This window comes from Fusarium oxysporum, chromosome 3, assembly GCF_000149955.1.
Source record: "Fusarium oxysporum f. sp. lycopersici 4287 chromosome 3, whole genome shotgun sequence".
Classification (NCBI taxonomy): domain Eukaryota; kingdom Fungi; phylum Ascomycota; class Sordariomycetes; order Hypocreales; family Nectriaceae; genus Fusarium; species Fusarium oxysporum.
The window spans coordinates 3804569-3822547 of record NC_030988.1 but is presented as its reverse complement, the minus strand read 5'-3'; the positions used below and the strand labels follow the sequence as shown (position 1 = coordinate 3822547).

General features: G+C 48.2%; 4 protein-coding genes across 4 annotated transcripts; 1 reads left to right on the top strand and 3 right to left on the bottom strand.

Annotated features, from left to right (window-relative positions):
- Positions 1 to 1590: 1590 nt before the first annotated feature.
- Positions 1591 to 1698, bottom strand: FOXG_19383 (uncharacterized protein; the record flags this gene model as incomplete). Its single annotated transcript, XM_018399596.1, has 1 exon — positions 1591 to 1698. The coding sequence occupies one exon, from the start codon at positions 1696 to 1698 to the stop codon at positions 1591 to 1593; it is 108 nt and encodes a 35-aa protein (XP_018242771.1).
- Positions 1699 to 1725: 27 nt separating this feature from the next.
- Positions 1726 to 2672, bottom strand: FOXG_19382 (uncharacterized protein; the record flags this gene model as incomplete). The annotated part of the gene is made up of 2 exons (XM_018399595.1): positions 1726 to 1866; positions 2526 to 2672. 2 exons carry the CDS (start codon positions 2670 to 2672, stop codon positions 1726 to 1728), a joined length of 288 nt encoding a protein of 95 aa, XP_018242770.1.
- A 3391-nt stretch (positions 2673 to 6063) lies between these two features.
- On the bottom strand, positions 6064 to 7058 carry FOXG_06763 (uncharacterized protein; the record flags this gene model as incomplete). The annotated part of the gene is made up of 2 exons (XM_018385421.1): positions 6064 to 6875; positions 7013 to 7058. The coding sequence occupies 2 exons, from the start codon at positions 7056 to 7058 to the stop codon at positions 6064 to 6066; spliced, it is 858 nt and encodes a 285-aa protein (XP_018242769.1).
- A 5490-nt stretch (positions 7059 to 12548) lies between these two features.
- FOXG_06762 (uncharacterized protein) lies at positions 12549 to 12788 on the top strand (the record flags this gene model as incomplete). The annotated part of the gene is made up of 1 exon (XM_018385420.1): positions 12549 to 12788. One exon carries the CDS (start codon positions 12549 to 12551, stop codon positions 12786 to 12788), a length of 240 nt encoding a protein of 79 aa, XP_018242768.1.
- Positions 12789 to 17979: the final 5191 nt, after the last annotated feature.

Sequence of the window (17979 nt, the reverse complement as noted above, 5' to 3'; positions counted from 1 at the left end):
CTCTTCCAAAACATATCGTTTGTTCCTCCAAATCGCTCGTGGAAGATCTGCAACGGTAGGGTAGTCTGGCAATGCCGTATGCGTTGTCAGCTCGAATTGACTCGCCAAATTTCTCGGTGGTCAGAGAAAAGAAAAGGCAGAGGCTGGAGGCGAAGGAAGCATAATGTCATTGGATTCCATCGGGTTAGGCGTCGATCCATGAGGAATGGTACGCGCTGAGAGGTAAACAAACTGGCACTGACGCGGTTTGATGTCGCTAGGACGGGGCGTAAAAGTTAAAGAAGCTCCTTTCTCTTTAGCCAGTCTGACCGTGTTACTGGGGGGTAAGCTCACTAATGGAAGTCTTAATGGATGACTTTGATTGGCCTATCGCATAAATCTGAGGTGGGGAGCATCTATAGACAGAGTTAACTGGGGCTGGGTTTTCGATAGATTCATAATGCCCTTGCTTCACTGGAAAGATGAATTGGTCTGTGTTCGGGAGGAGTTTAACCTTCCTCTACAAACGAGCTGTAAGTGGCCTTTCACGGATGCCTGAGCAACTCAGTGGTTCATGTTCTCCTTGATGATGGCCATATTGATTAGGGAACTAGGGAACGGTATGGTTTAAAACGGTTAAGTGTAGTGAGGAATGGCCACGTTGAGGTGGTAGACCTTTGACTTACTTATCGGGCGGGACGACCGAGAGTCATGATGGTTTTGATCGAACCCCACTGTCCCGCTGTTCTCCATGCCAAAGAAATCATCTCTGGAAAGAGGCAAACAAATGACGCCGGACACAGGGCTGGAAAAGTCACAAGAGCTTACAATTCCACGCCGTAACAAATTGTGTGGGAGTGGTCCAATTGATATTGCCGAAGTGTATAAGACTTGGGCAATCCTTCAAGAGTTTAACTATGCGGCATGATCCGTGATTTACATATAGGACAGGTATCGTGGCGCCTAAAGAACCATTGACCGAAGCAACTCGAGTGAAAGACGTGACAGCATTGTAAATGACGGATTATATCCTTGTCCGCCATTGGCTCCAAACAAATTGCACTGAGAAGTAGTCAGAAAATGGGTTTGACATAGTATTAGACTTGCGTGCTCACCGGGCATTGAAACCGGATGCGGTGTTCACCACATCACTCATTTCGGCCTTCCACTGCCAATAAGTTCGTGCAGGGGAAATTTGGTCTAGCATCACCGGTTCAAAACTGTCGTCGCTGGACAGTCTCATGGTCCGAGGCCACTGGATCCTGTGTTGGATGCCCGTGGGATGTGAGAAGCCAAGAGCTTGATGTACCTCAGTATATATTACCAAAGTTATTACGAGGTAGAGAAACCCACATGACATGACATGTTAGTGCCAGGATGAAAATGGCGAGGAAGGTGAGCCCCAGTGGCAAGTCTGTGACTGGCGGCGAGTGATTGCCAGTCTCGTCGGATGCAACTGTAGGAATAACGGCTACCATATTGAAGATGGCTAGAAGTATTGTGTGGTTCGATTATATTCTAGGTTCAATAAATCTAATTACATGGCTGCTTAATTTGGTTCATTTATATACAGTATAGAGTGAACGTTTCCCTCACCTCATCCTCTCAATTTCAAGAAAAGAACATCTTCCACCCCTCCAGCTCATCCTTAGGGCCCTTCCACTCGCCCACTTTCAGCACACCCTCGGCCACGTTGTTGAGCCAAACTCTCTGGTTCATACGCCCGTGCCGGTGCTGCCCAGCGTGTCACCGACCTGCCCGCTCGTCGCGCCAGTCGCCGTATTGCATGTTGCGTACGCCGAGCGCCGCTGCCTCCATCACGTTGACGAGCGGGCGCATGACACCCGCCGATTGTGCTTCCCAGTATCCTCGGCACGAACTCGACGTCTGTGGTCTAGTCAGTGGTGGTATTTTTTGGACGGGGATGCGCTGGTGTTTGGGGTACGGGTGGTTGTTGGCCTTGGAGTAAGGGTCTTGTATACATTTGGCTGAAATATCGAGGTAGATTGGCGTCGGTATTCGTTATATCTGGCAGATCTGTGGCGTGATTCTTGTCATTTTAGCCCACCTGCACTTCACTAACCTTGAGGGACAAGGCGATGGAAACAAGTTCCATTCCCGAAATGACGCTAACACACACTCCCAACCTGTCACCTACACATCTTCATTGGATCGACTTTCTCGCGGCATCATCCTCATTCGCCTATAATAACGTCTCTGGGTAGTATTAATCTGCACCCGGTATGAGAATGGCCCCTACTTAGACAGAGCCTGGATCAAGAACTCTCAAGGGTAGGGTCGGCGGGCTTGTGAACTTTGTTCCAAAAACACCCCAAGAAAGTTTAATCACCTGTCACTTCACTTTGAGGGTGCAGGTGTTAGGCCACTAGAATACCCTCCGTCACTGGTGTCTACACCAAAGCCTCTTTCATGTAGCCATGGCTTTTCTTGCCCCTGACATCACTCAAAGGCCCGAGGCAGTTCTGTCCTTCCACCATCACGGCTCGCTCTTATCCAATAATGGACTCACCCGTAGCAGAATTCACCAGCATCATGGTCCTCATTTTGAGAAGATCCTGAGCCGGCTTCTCGTTCTTGGAATACTCATTGTCGCTGTCCACGTCCTTGGGCCACTTGTTCGTCTGCTTCCCCACGCCCCCGGCCATGCCGCCAGTCGCCTCAATCCGACTCATCATCGCATGCCCCCGATGAAGTTTTGAGATGTCAAAGTGCGACCAAGACCGTCGACAAGGTGTTCATCGAACGTGTGAGGGGCATTGACAGGAGGGGAACCTCCATGTGAAAATGGACGTCAGGTATCATGACATAGGGGTCATGAGGTCAGCCTGACCCTGCATAGACAGGAGATATGTCATAGATGATGGTATTGTATCATTGCCTGAACCTTTCTTATTACCTCGGCTTGTCAACAGCCCTAAACCATGAACGGATGAGACCCGCCCCCCATGTCGTCACCACTAGCATCGGGAGCGCTGGCCTTCTACCGCGTCTTACTCGATGTTACCCCGCGTTGCCCGAGTTTAGTAGGCGCCCAGGATTATTAACGGAAAATTTCTAAATTCAGGGCAATGCAAGTCTCTCTCTTCTCTCCCCAAATGTCTTGAAACGATACGAGGATCTCGATTCTGCACCCTACGTATCTCTTCATCCGCTTCAGTGTTAAATCTCGAAGCTTTAAACGATATTCTCCAAGATTGGAAGTACGCATGTGAACATGCTCTCACGACTAACACTGAAAGATAAAGCCATCGTGGCAAAATGACGCACTTTATCCCATGGCAATGAAGCGGGAGTTGTGGTAAACTGACATGGTTGCGACAGTTGTGAAGGTCCAGGTACAGATCTTCGCTGATTTAAGGATAGACACGAGGCGGTCACAATCGAACTAAGGGGTGACATAGGATAGGGCTGTCTCCCTATAAGAATGTTTTTAAACCCCACACGGGTCTAAGAAACACGTCCGGCCTTGATCACATCAACCACCAACCCTTCCATTTCCTTGCTCTAGTCCGCCCTTTAGTTTTAGATATCAGCCCAAAACCTACAGATGGAATCCTAGGATGAGGTAGATTCCAAGGTGCGCAGATACGTCCATTCGAAATTTTACTCGAAATAATTTATACGTTTCTTAGGCCAGGCAGCTTGATGATAATAGGATAGAGCGTCTCGAAGAGATATACGGAAAACCACCAACCCAAGATCTTCTCCACACCAGTTGGACGTATGTACAAGCAGCATATAGCCCGCTCCGTGTATCGTTTGGTATGGATCCAGCTGACCTGAATATCGACTACAGGCTAGAAAGTACTTCGATTCTGGTGACTTGGCGCTGTCGCTGGCCCATAAGTCTTCTAATATAGGTAGAATCGGGACTGGGAGTCAGCATCCGCGTCGGGAACGGATATCTGGCCCATTTTCTCCCGTGCCAAACACCAGCAATGTTGATGAGAGCGCTAACCAGCCACGGTAAGATGGGAAGAATCGCGAGGTAAAGAATGAGAGCCTTCACCATGAGGTGGTGTGCCCCGAGAAAGGTAACGCGCAGGATGAGCCCGAGAATACCTAGGGAAGGAGCATATAGATGCTAGTGTCTTTGCGCATAAATAATAGGGTATGGATATAAACCGCAATGACCAATGTATTAAACGACTAATTATAACGAAACGATGATTTCTAACTATTAAACCGATTCGTGATTAGTGTATATGAGTATATAGATCACGGTATTATCCTACGCAGTGTAGACTATCACAACTCGTAATGGATAGACAATATAGTCAAGACCTTACCCGATACTGTCATGATAAATCTTGCTCAATAAAACTCCTATGGACTGTAAGCTATCAATAGACAGCTACCATTAAATTGATGGCTTCAATCTTTTGTCCATGTACTCCTAGTCCTCTCACCCCATGCCTACCTTTCAGTTTCCCAATCGGGACGGCTATAAGAATAATCTTCGCGGTATTCTCTGCCGACCTGCTTTTCATGCTGGGCATGCACCATAAGCTATCAAATAAGTAATGTGTGGCTTTTCTACATGGTCTATTCTGAAAGCTTCTCAACATTATAGCCCTTATAAGGTATATCTCAACGCCCACATTTGCTTGGAATACACAAGATTATTTCATGAAAGCAGCCGAGTGGTGTGCCAAGTGGCTCTAGAAAGGACCAGGTCGTGTGTAGGGCTTTCTCTTCGACTCGCTACAGGAAGGACATACATAATGCCCCGATTGTATCCAAAGCCCATTCATACCAATACGAAGATTGTAGTCTTGTTAGTCCTTCTCCAGATAATCAGTCAAACCACAACGTAGCTGTTTATACCAATCAGCCTTTGGGTTGTTGTTTATATTGCGCAGTAGTGCTGGGTGAAAATATATTTTGTAAAACTTGGTTATTCATTATTAAGCTGAGAGTTATTCTCGGGCATATTACTCTAGATGATAGTATCTAGGACTTTCAGACTAACCGTCTGAATATTGAAGGGAAGGGGGATTCCCGGATTTTCCAACATGGGTAACCTACAATGAAGTCACAAGGAAACTGCGTGTTATTCCTATCACTGATGTGTGTTGTAAGCAATCCAGGATTGGCAAAGTATTGCTGGTTAGTGTTGAAAGAATTGATCGTCCCCCCTCAACTTCATGACCAAGGTTCAAGATTAAAGCTAAAGCTTGATGTCCTAAAATTCAAATCGTAGGACTGTCATCTAGGACTCTAGGAGTCTAGGACTCAAGTCCTAGGAAGAATTAGTCGAAGATATATGGCCTCAAAGGTCCTTCGACTGCAAGGAGAAAATAATAACAAATCAGTTGTTAACTGCACTCGGCATCCCTGCGTGGTCTAACAACATGACATCGAAAAATGACTTTTGCCAACATGATCATTCAGATTAATTGTAATCTTCAACAGGAGTAACGTCGGGGCCTCGGGCTCTCTCTTCAGGTTCTCTCTCACTGTCGACCGTCAAACGGATTGAGTTCCATCACAAGTTAGCAAAAGCGATGGCCGCCTTCGTCGCAACTCCGACCCTTCAACAGCAACAGTTCACCGTTCACCGATCACCGTTCACCGATAAACACCGGTAGCACTCAACCCGTCACTAGGAATGTTTAGGTTTAGGTTTCGGTGAGCTCTATCACAAGAGGCCGTAATTCCTTGCTAATGAAATTTCAAGCCTAAAAATATACTTTGTGATTTGCAGCCGGTCATGTGCGAATACAAGATTAGTGGATATGGGTTGCATGGCGTCTCGGGGGTTATGCGCAAGGATGGCGCTCCCTGCGACGCGTTCTACCCCATAGCGGCCAAAGGATTGTGTCAAACCTGTGGCGAGCATGTAATTTGTTCGTGGCCGTCGTTATCTCGAAACGGAGACTGCAAGTCTAGCTTAAAATGTAGCAGATCTTGGCCTGGCCCTGCCGACGGCAGTTATGGACGAAGCTGACCAAAACTCATCGAGGCGGCAGGTCAGCTGCATAATCAGCGGGGTATACAGGTTGAGCCACCGTGGCAAGAGTTTCAGTGAACCGACGACTGCGCCTGAGGGTAATACATAGGCTATATCTTCCAGGCGGAGTGCTGGTGGCAGTGGTGCGATATGTAGCGGTGAGAATGGGGAGTGCCGGACTGCAGTGAAGTATTGTTGAGCTGGAATCCGGCGTCTAGGCTCTGAGTATTACTACTTTCCTCGCTAATGTCGGGTAGAGGAAGCCCTTGGGTGATTATACTGTGAAGGCCCACGTTGTTATACTCCATCTCGACAACATCCTTGTGAAACATAACACTGATGCTTGAGGAGTTGGGGTTGGAGGGAAGGATCGAGGAGAGCAAGCTGATTGAGATATATCCAGTGTTGTAGTCAACTGATGATGATGGGGTCGAGACGTTGGAGGGACTGGAGCAGGAGACGGTGCTTGCCAAGGATTCGCAGTTGTTGGATAAGGGGACGTGTTGTTGGCTGTAGTCGGGGAGGAAGTTGTAGTAGTCGCTAGGAAACGTTGATCCACGAGGGCTAGGAATGGCATCGCTACTAGTACCGAGGTTGTCGTTGAATGTCGACGTTGATGAGAAACTCTCGAGCAACGAGAGCTGGGGTGAATTCAGACCTGGAGCCGAGTAAAGTGATGAGATTATTTGCACTCTCATATTCTCCTTGAGTCGCATCAGCTCTTCCTCGAGCGCCCTATTGCGGTTCAATAGCTCTTGGACGGTCTGGTCGCAGCTTTGGCTCAGCTTGAGCGCCGCTAACTCGCGGCCCAACCGCTCGATGTGCTCCTTGGTGCGGGCACGGATGGCCCTCTGGGCTTCTCGATCTTTGGCTCTCTTTCGGGCGAGTTGGGAGGGAGTAAGGGTAGAAATTCTTCGGGTGCCTGAATAATTTTGTGTTAGCACAAGGAGTAAATTGACTCGACTCGCATTATTTCTATGTACTATAATCTGCCGCAGATCTATGACATGAGAACAATGAAGCAAGACTAACAATATATAAAGGGAAAGCGCAACATACCCTTTCGCTTAGGCTTGGCAGGCTCTGCTGAAGGTGATGGGGTCATGTTTGCTGGGTTTAATGAGGCGGGAGAGGTAGGTCGACTACTACAGTAAAGATTGTCTGCAGGCGGGACCAGAGGGGTTAAATATACTCGATTTTTAGGTTAGCGACTCTCTTCTCCAACTTGTCAAGCTACTTACCAGTGAAAGGAGCCCAGAATTTTAACACACCCCAGAGACCCTTCCTTTAACTTCTTTCTTCAGCACAAAGGGACTGCCTTCGAGCGAAAAATCCAGGGGGCTTAAAGTGAGCTGTCGAAACGTCCTCCGCGCAATTCTATTGGACGCCACCTTTACCGTTCGCCCGGTGTAACGCTATAACGTGCATGATAAGCGAATGTCACAGTTGCCACGTTGTGTATTTTACATAATGGGGCGTGCGATCGCTATAGCAGTGATACTGCAGTTGGACCCCAGTATAAAGATGTATATCTCCTCAGTGCCCACAAGTCTCAATTCCCGTACTGACAGCGGGGTCGGTCCAATTAAAATGCCTCAAACAAGTGGTACTTTATTGCCTACCTAATTCTTATTATGATAGAAGTACCAGCAATTCCCGTTGTTACAAAGAGGAACCTTGCACACGCTACACCAATAATCAGTCTGCCCCCTTCTTGCATTACCGCCATCCTCCCCAAAGGGCCCCCTTTTTTGGCCTTTTGACCTCACTTAGCCTTGTCGAAAGCCCTGACAAGCAAAGCAATCCGACATATCTTCCGGCGAACAAGTAGGTACTCTTTTTGCTGTATTCCAGGGTCGGATTCGTTCTCTGCGCGATACCTCTTCCTTGACTAACTTTCTTCATGATATGTGTTGAATAAGGCGTTGTAAATGCACGCTCGCCACTCTGCTTCTGTCGTATACTTCTTCTAATTTGGCCCGGGCCCTTGTAGTTGAGCAATATAGCTATGAATAAGGACCACATCAAGAAGAAAGGTCCAACAAAGTGCCCGCCAAGGGCCGCGGCGGAGAGGATCATAGGCATGATATGATCTCAACTGGTCACCTCGATCAAAATGATTCTTTTCGTCGTTGTAGGCAGCAGCAAATGTCGGGACTTTTATCACTTTGACAGCTTCGTCACCAAATAGAAAAAGAAAAAAGCTGTATCGGCTTGGCTTCTAACTTCTTAGAAGACGGCCTCTTCCTCTTTCGATCAACTCGCTCGTCGCCCGTGAACACAGTAGTCAGGAACAACACAAGGCAGCTATCTTTCCAAGCTATCGGTTTGACCTAGAAGTATGGCACGTAGACAAATCAGTAGGGATCTCACATATAAAAAGTGTCTGACGCTATATCTGATTGTCAGGGGTTAGGATCACCTTGACTTGATAGCTGGTTTTGGTCCCTCCCCATCAGCCTTCTTATCTTGTTGTAGCTCCTTATGGATGCCATAGTTAGGGCGAGCCGTGCCTGTGGCCCCATGGCCATGCTTGTGAAGGCTGCGGAAGAGATCTGACGACGAGAAGAGGTTATCCACAAAGAGCTCGAATTTGGTGCCACAGTCTGTTTCGGCCGGAAAAACAGCTACCCAGTTCGGATCATTTGGTGTATACAGCGACTATGATCTTCTTTAATAAAGCTACTGTCATCATAGGTGTTGATAATATGTATCTCTTCTAGAATTGGCGGAGAATTCATTGATAACTTCAAAATAATTTGTATGGTGTTTTGGCCGAAATTGCTTCATTGAACTTGTCAGACATTACGTGTATTCGGTCCATTGATCCAGATTGGTATATTCATCTTGTCTTCTGTTGAATTCTGCCCCTTTAGAGGTTTTACCATTTCGGTTGTAATCTTAAAGTATCCCTGCTTGCACGTGAGACCCGAGCGCCTGTTCAACAGAACTAACTTTCCGTACCCCACTTGTACTGTCGTCATGACCAGGGTCATATGGGGCGGGGTACGGGATTGAGGCTTGTGGGCACTGAGGAGATAGTGACGAGAGGAGCTGCTCGAAAAGCTCGGGGGAATTATATAACAGCTCCATCGAAAGGTACCATGTTGTAAAAGTCGTGACCAATGTATACTATAGGTTAATTCGTACTAGTTGCGCTTTGGTTATGATGGCGTCCGCCATGTGATCACAATCTCCTGATTGCAAATATGGTACTCGACGGTTGGGAATCAGATGATACCGCATTCGTAATAGCTGAAATATAGTATAGCGGGTTATTCTGTAACCTCGGATGAGGACATTGTTGTTCATTACCATCCAGGACCACCTAATGCATAACCAAAATTTCGTTCCTCCCACACAAAATCCAAATTTTCAATTACACCGGATTCGGCCAGGCATGAAGATACTCGCAAACTAAGACCCGCACTATATTGCTTTTTTCATGAAATATTCATATCGACTTGAACTTTTCTCGTTTCGCGTCGTGGCCTTGTTCTCTAGCCCTTTGAATTCTGTCGCATTTCGCCTTATGTACCCGAGGTGACTCCAGGCTGGCGATCAATTCAATTCCATCAATTTCGTCCTCGCGTGGCGTTGCGTTGAAAGCTTACTCAGCATTTGGCCAGTGGAGTTGAACCACTGCATCTCCAGATTGAATTGATGGCGTTGAATTGAATATGTTGAATATCACACGCGCGTCGAGTCCCCCAATGCTCACTTCCCAGCGTCTAGGTCATCCTCCTCTGCCTCCCATATAACGCTATTTCCAACCTCTTCTGACACATCAATCAAGCTATCAGCCGCGTCGACTAGGCCATTCCGCACCCATGACCTCAGTCTCTGTGCCATTCCTATCGAGTCCGCAGCGGTGGTACCATTTGCTCAGCAACACTAAACAAACGCTCGCACTCTGCCGACATAGACGGTATTGATAGTAGGTCAAGGACCATTCGCGACAATCGAGGGTAGTCTCTCCGCCTTTCCCACCAATATTGGATGGGATCTGTCACAAGATTGTCGTTCCTAGAGTCGGCACTCGACAGCCAGTGATCATATTCGTCTTGGCCCCTACTCCGTGGACTTTCCCAAGAACACCTGCCTACCAGAGACGAAGTCCTGTGAGCTCAGTGCCTTTCGAGTGCACTCATTGCCTTCAAACGCTTGAATGGGGGTTCTTCATTCGAATTCGAAAGAGTCGGTAGCGGTTTGTACTCTTCCTCCCACAATGTTTCTTGGGCGTGTCTTTTCCTGCTTTCCCTTCCAAAGAGCAGGTGGCTTCCTCCTCTCGGACTCGTCGACAAGTCTGTGCTCCCTGATCAGATGTTTCTCGATATTCTGTGTGCCAACCGCAGTGAAGTCTGTCACCTTGGACCTGACCCTCCGGGGACAATGCTTGCAAACCCATTTCCTCCTCGTGGGAGAATCGCGGGCTTGAATGTCAAAGCCGTGCTGCCAAACCCACGAAGTGTGCCTGCCAACGCGTTCCGAAATCGAGAAACCCGGAAACTTGTGCCATGGGAAGGCTTTCCAATCGACTGGCGAAGCATCCAAGTTATTAGGTGAAGTACTAGGTCGCTGCAGTCGGGACTCTGGCACTTGACAGGTACGTTGGCGTCATTTGAAGGTTAGGAAAGGAATGGAATGCAGGTAATGATCTTCCTGCAAGGGTCATAGAGCGCGACGACAGCTGAGACGCGTTCATAAACCCCTAATGCTAGGTGCAGTTGGCACGTGCATCAAAAATACGGGGCAAAAGTACTAGCAGGGGTCCTGTGGACGCGTCTTATGGGACTACACGGACTGGGCGCTACCCTGAACCACTGCCATTATCGACAGTTTCAACCGATGGTCAACGTTGAAAGCATCTAGGTGGAATTGAAACAATCAATGCGAGTGTCAAATGGGATTGATTGAATTGATGCACGTGACTTCAACTTCCATAAAATTGACGAGATTGAGTTGATGGTTGAATTGATCGCCAGCCTGAAGCCTTCCATCCGCAAAGTCAATCGAGGCCGCTTTTTCGAGCTGGGGACGAATTTACGCCTATTACACAACATAAGCACGTCCAAAGAGGGAAAAAAGTCGAATTGCCACGCTTATCAGGGACTTCAATTAGGGCAGCCAAGGTCAAGAAGCTCAAGGAGGCCCTTGGCGCCGGTCAGTCGTAATAAAAGGAGGCGCCAGACAGTTGGGGGATGTGAGCAGTGTGATGTAGCGATTTGTAACTGGAGAGATTGCTGGTACTTCTACCATAGGCTAAAATAGGTGAAGGGGTAGGTACCCTTAATCCGATGCATTTTTATTGGCTGCCCAACCCTGCTGTGGCCCGACCGGAGCTCCTCGACAATAGAAGGGATAGAGGTGACTGTTGCAAACCACCCCCGAAATCACTGCAAGTGTGCTAAATTGGGTTAGCGGCAGAGCCACTTCGCCCCGCAGTACATTGCACTCTGTACTTAAGCTTGAATTTCTCGATTTTTAGCGTCGCGGCAAGATCCTGTCATAGTCACGAGGTGTTGTTTATATTGCGCAGTAGTGCTGGGTGAAAATATATTTTTGTATAACTTGGTTGTTCATTATTGAGATGAGAGTTCTTCTCAGGTTTATATCTCTAAATGATTTCATCTATGACTTTAAACTTTAAATCTAGGACTTTCAGACTGTTAGTCTGAATCCTGAAGGGAAGGGGGATCCCCGGATTTTCCAACACGCCCCCATCCACCTTGTCTTCAGGGCACAGAGTCATCGTGGACTTCAGTACTCCAAATAATACGACCTGCTTTCTCGATCGGACATGCACTGACTCGAATTGCTTCTAGAAAGTGACCATGGCTGACGGCGTTCAATGGTTTAGTGAGTCCGTCTGCTACCTGCCCATGTGTGCTGACGTTTTGCACATCAATGTTCCTAGCTTCAACTTCTTCTCGGATATGGTGCTCGGTTAACGGAATGTGCTTTGTCCGTTGGTGAAGCTCAGGGTTTCTGCATAGCTTTAGGGAACCCTGGTTGTCGCCGTTCAGCGGGATAGGCATATGTAGCGGAAGGAGCAGTTCAGAGAAGAGGTTTTTAGTCCAGGCCAATTCTCTGGCACACTGGGAGAGTGCTGTATATTCAGCCTCGGTAGTCGATAGTGCCACTGTTTCGTGCCGTTTGTCCCTCCATGAGACTGTAGATCCTTCAAGTTGGACGAGCCATCCAAACGTCGATCTTCCCGTAACAGTGTCGCCTTTCCAATCCGAGTCGGCCCAAGCCGTGATGCTCCAAGCAGATTCAGGATCTTTCTTGACGCCCCCAAGCACCAAGCCGTGGTCCCTCTTGCCTGACGAGACTTATTGGGGATGACGATTTGCTTATGCGGAGCGGGAAAATGCCACAGCCGAAAAATTCCCCACATAAACTCGATTTAGCTGGTTCCGATATGAGCCAGACAACAGTCCCGCCGCAGTCACTTACTGCGGGAATTTCGGAGCAACTCGAAAGGACCCCACCGGAAGTGAAAATGCGCTCAGCATCTCACAAACTAAAGAAAGTCCACAAGAAACCCGGACTTCCTGCACATGTCCTTCAAGCACGGGAGTGCTATAACAACATGGAGAAGCAGTATCGCACACGCTTGAAACTGAGGTTTGAGGGATTACTCGCTGTGCTCGAGGCTTGCAAGATGAGGGACGAGGCCGTGGGCGAAGGGGACCCGGAAGCTCCGGATTTTGGTTACAGTCGAGGCGAAGTGTTGGATGCCGCAAGGCAGCGCGTCCTCACTCTCGAGGAAGAGAACAGACATCTGTCTACTCAGCTGAGTGATCTAAATAAAACGTTGATGAGTCAGTGATAGATGAGATACGTTTAACAAAGGCCTGAGAAGGAACCATAAGAAAGGCTAGAGGTTGGCGATAACCACGTGGAGATAAATAGTTAAGGTTATTGCGCATGTGTGTGAGAGGAACCACTCAGCTAATTTATATATGTGTCTTGCGTAAAGTACGCTCAAACCCATGTCCACCACCTACGTAGAATAGCAGACCAATTGCTCCGTAGCTCGAGGATAATCCCCGTGGCTGCACATCTTTCATGCTTAAGACCAAGGTATAATATCATTTGCCGGACTCAAACTAACTGCCGGTGAGAGGATGAACCTTACTCTTTCTTTCAACCCGGTGATTCAAGAACACTAGATTTGACTCATAGATCGGACATCATGACTGGGTCAGCTGGCATATTCGGCAGACGGTAAAGGATGTGTAATTGGTCGATGCAACGCAGGATAGATCCGGGTGTGAGATCTAAATATTATCTACCTAGTATTTCTAGATATGGGCGTGTTGTGGCCTTGATATTGTGCCATAATTGATGACAAAGTTATGCATACATGTAGGGCATGTGTCATGTGCCGCCAGGTACCAGGCCACGATACAGTTGGAGTGAAAGATATGCTGACAGTCCAATTGGCGAACCATGGCCGTATCCATAACATCACACAAACAAATAGCACTGAATATAGAGCATGGCGGTTAGTAGGTGCCTTCGAATAGTGACACGTTCAAAGATATACCACGTCATGTTTGAGGCCGGTACAGCCCAGGAGGCGTGTACATGGTGCATGATGTCCCACCTCATGTATTTGCTCGTTCTAGAAGGAGCAAGGGCATCGAGGTGCGGCAGGTATCGAGGCTGAGAACATGACGACATAGAAGCCGGTGATGTTTCTGGGGACACAGAAATTCCCGGCCTCGGCCATTTATAGACTCTTCACAATCATTAGTATCGTAGCTATTTGCAAAAGATAAGGAGACATACTTCGGCATTCCAACCACGAATAGAATTGTCAAAGCCATAAGCGGCAGCAGAATTGGCAAGCTTCGAAATCGATCGATTTATATCGAGCAGGGTCTTCAAGGAGACCAAGGGGCAGAGCTGGTTGGTAGATCCCAGCCTTACTCCACGAACGAAGACACTGGGCCATGGCTACAATATGCCGTCGCAGGCGGCACCTAAGCGGTGTCACCATCCTCCCGCAACTGCTGAAATCTCTCTGTTTCAGCAGAAGATGACGCAATGGTGAGAAAGTCGACAGCCATGAAAGATAACCGAGGAAACCGCACCGCTCCGACATCCCTCCACCAAGCAATCGGATCGACTTTGTACGCGATGTTGTCTACTGGCGGCTCAGACAAGTACTGGTCAAGCTCGTCTTGTACTGGCAACATGGCTGACTGCCTTCGCCGTTTGCTTTGTCGTTCTTGAGAGCCGGGCCGGACGAGTGATCGACTAAACGCTAGTCGGCGCTCAATATAGTCCAGGGCACTATTGCTCTCAGTAGCTGAAACAGCACTGCAAGCTACCCCATGACCCATGTTCTTGTACTTCTCTTTCCAGACTCTCGTTAGGTTTTCCTCATAAGTCTTCCTCCACTCCGACGTCTGACGAGACGGGAGCTGGTTCCAAAGCTGCTCTAGTGTTCGCCATTTCTTACACGGGTGAAATACAACTGCCGCTACGTAGGCGGTTGAGGTCAGCTTGCCATAGTAGCAGTTCAGCTTCTTCCATCCGAGTTTAATGTAAATTTTCAAAAGTCTCCGGGTCTTCGCATCCATGTCATCGAATAGGTGAACCTCTTCCATAACATGATCATCATTCTCTTCAATTAATACCCCTTTGACAGCCAGCTCAAGGTGGTCAAGAAGTATCTCCACCACCTGGAAATACTCATCGAACCCTCCCGATGTTGAACGTTTACCAGCAATGCCCTCGCGCTGGAGCTGCTTTGAGGCGACCTTGAACGGCTGGAGGATCTTCTGAACTGTCGCAATAACCTTCCATTCCTCAAGGGAGAGAGTTTCTTTCAATATTGCCGGTCTGTCTTGTTCTTTACCGCGTTGGCTGATCATCGTTCCTCGATAATGGAGAGCATCCTGTTTAAGGCCGAGCGCTTGAGCAGGGCGCGCGAGGCCATCGCCTCATCGGATTGCCAACGTGTACAGACGTTTTGAATCCACGCAAGTACAGGTTCGGTTGGCGCGGTCTGTCGTTGAGCTTCATAAAAGTCCTCTAGAAGTTGGCTGCTCGTTCGAAGGGCGATGCCAATGTTATGTAGCTTGCCAAATGGCCCATACTTACGGTATGTGTCCATCTACTCAGCGTTGATAATCTCAGGGACCTGGCACTGCTCCTGATTATGTTCCGGGGCTGTCTCAAGCTCCAAGTCTTCTTCCATGCTTGGCGTGCCAAAGTCGTCGTCGTCCTTCCCAAGTTCATTGATGGCGTCGGATAACTGGCGTTGCTCGTCCTCTTCCGTCATGAAGTCCTTGTCGCCCCAGTGAGCCAGCAGTTCGTCAAAGTTGTCGCTTTTACTTCCATACATCATAGCCCTGACTGCCAAGTTCAGAAAATGAGGGGCACAGCGAATGCGACGCTCATCTTTGTCGAAGTCGAACTCAGCGGCGAGTGCTTCCATAGCTGTATCATTATTCGCAGCGTTATCAAACGTATAGTACCCGATTCTGAAGTCGAATAACAGTTAGAATACTTGGCTCGGCTTGCTAACCGATGGAGTCGTTGGTCATGGTTGCGTACCTATCTTGAAGGTCGAAGGCACAAATCGTGTCTGCAACTTCATCCGCAAGCACTGCACCAGTATGGCGATTCCTTAGAGGTGGTAACGCCAAAAGAATTCTCCATTGTTTCCAATCTCGGTCAATAAAATGAGCATTGATGCCAAGGAATGATGCGTTTTGTCGGGAAGTCCAACCGTCGAAGGTAAAATGAACCGTACTTCTCGCTTTTCGAAGAAGCACGCGAACTTCCTGGCTAGCTCGATTGTACTCACTTGTTAGAAGGTTCACGAGAGTCCTGTCGCTTGGTATCTGCTCTTCCCGGAGAGAAGGGTTATTGTAGAGCAAGAGTCGCCTGAAGCGCTCTGAGTTTACTAGATTGAAGGGGAGGTTATGGTACGTAAGCCAGTCGAGCAGGAGCAGCTGGTTCACGGTGGGGTCGAATAATGAACGCAAATTGCTGACAAGGGTTTGATCTCGAGGATTCGTGGGATCGGCGTGAAGCATATCGAGTAGATTCCGTTGTGTACCTCCATTCCTAGAACCTGGACCTGTCATTTTTCCACAAGGCGGCTGACAAGTCAGTGCTTATCGTCGAGCAACATGGGATAGGGCGCGGGGATGGCACCAACCACGACCTTGTGTTCCCTACTCAGATGCCAGACGATACCTCCTGCCGTAGAAGCAACGAAGACATAATTTGTAGTCTTCAGCCTATTACGAAGAAAACACCTCTCGCATATCCATACAATCTTGTGAGGTTGTGATCGATTATCCTTCATTCTAAACCCGAATTGCCACCAAGTCCGCTCCCGAGAAGGGTCATGGCATATCGTAAAGCCGGGGAAACGCTCGAATTTATCAATCGTCCAAGCCTCGTAGTCTGGAAACTTGCTGGGTGCATACTTAGTCGAAGCCGAGCTGGTTGACAGCTCAGAAGAAGGCGGTGGGATTGAGGTGGTGGCATCTTCTACCTCTTCGTCGAAAGAGTCCATGATATATTGGTACGGTAATGACTGAGTCCCACAAAGAGTACCCGAGGTTAGACCGTAGGCTACCGCGTTGGCAAGTGTCAAATCTATGAGGTTTACTTGAATTGAATATGTTTGAGCAGAGAGCATTGGACAAGCATCCAAGGACACGGGTCTGTCTCGTGTCGCGCTGTGTGACGCGTCAGGTTAAGGTTACAATGGTACTGGCCGATGCGCAGTGAGGAATGGCCCCACAAATAATACCTAATCTAACACTTCCGACGAATTTGGCGATCGACGATCAAATCGATCAATCACGACTTGTAGTCGATCGATATCGATCGACTGGAAGGCTCTAGCTGATGGATCGAAATCGAAATCGAATCGATTAATCGAATCAATCAAATCGTTTGGTCGATCGATTTCGAAGCTTGAGAATTGGAGACAACCGCCCCAGCATCGCATAGCTTGGGTCGGGGTCTCAGGGCTCCCCAAGTGGGTGATGCTAGAGCTAGACATGAATGCTATGAAGTGCAAGGATGGGTCCCCCCACCGAGATTCCTCACAGAGGCAAGTGACTGGGATGTTGCGTTTGATATGAATTTTACCTTATGAACTCCCATCTGAAATTGATCGAAGGTTAGCATTTGAACGGGTTTCCGAGGCTCTAGGCTATGATATGATGGACACCACCATTACATACCATTCGTAGCGTTAGCATCACGCCACAACGGCGCGCAACGTGATGTGACGAGTCACTCCCCTTCAGCCGTTCAGACGCCACAGATGTTCATGTGAGTAAATCCTATTGATCCAATTCGCTGAATACCCGGGTTTAACAATTTAACACGATTTACTCTTATGACTGACATATGACAGCTCTGAATGCAATGAAAAAGGCAGCCTCTACACGACAAGGATCAGGTGCGGATCTTCTGGCAGGGGGATTAACAAACTTCGGGCAGATTCAATTGAGTTTGAGGGCGCCACCTTTATCGCATGACCAATGAAGACATGTCGAGACATCCCCGCAGCGTCGTTCATTTGACTACTATGACGATACGCGTTCTCTGATTTCAAAATGCACATCAGACAATATGGCTATATTTTCACGTCGACCCTTCAGTCGCTTCGAGCGCTCTTGGGTCATTAAACCTGACTTATTCATTAAAAAAACCATCTTCTCTGTTTAAATACCTGATATCTACTTGAAAGTTCTTCATCATGTCGAACAGTTCCGAACTCCTCTACCATGTCATCCTAACAGTCATCGACTTCCATCTAGACCCTTCGGGGGCCAAACGATCCATCTACATTCTCGGCACACGTACGACACTCGACTCCGCCAAAGACTCGGCTTCCAGGGTCCTCCATACGCTGAGATACGAACCGGAAGACTTCATCGAGTACGCCGTACATTCAAGTCACACTAGAGACTGGGCTTATGGCAATGGAGTTCTGGTCTACGCTAAGGCTCCTGCAGGTCAGGTATTCCAGATCT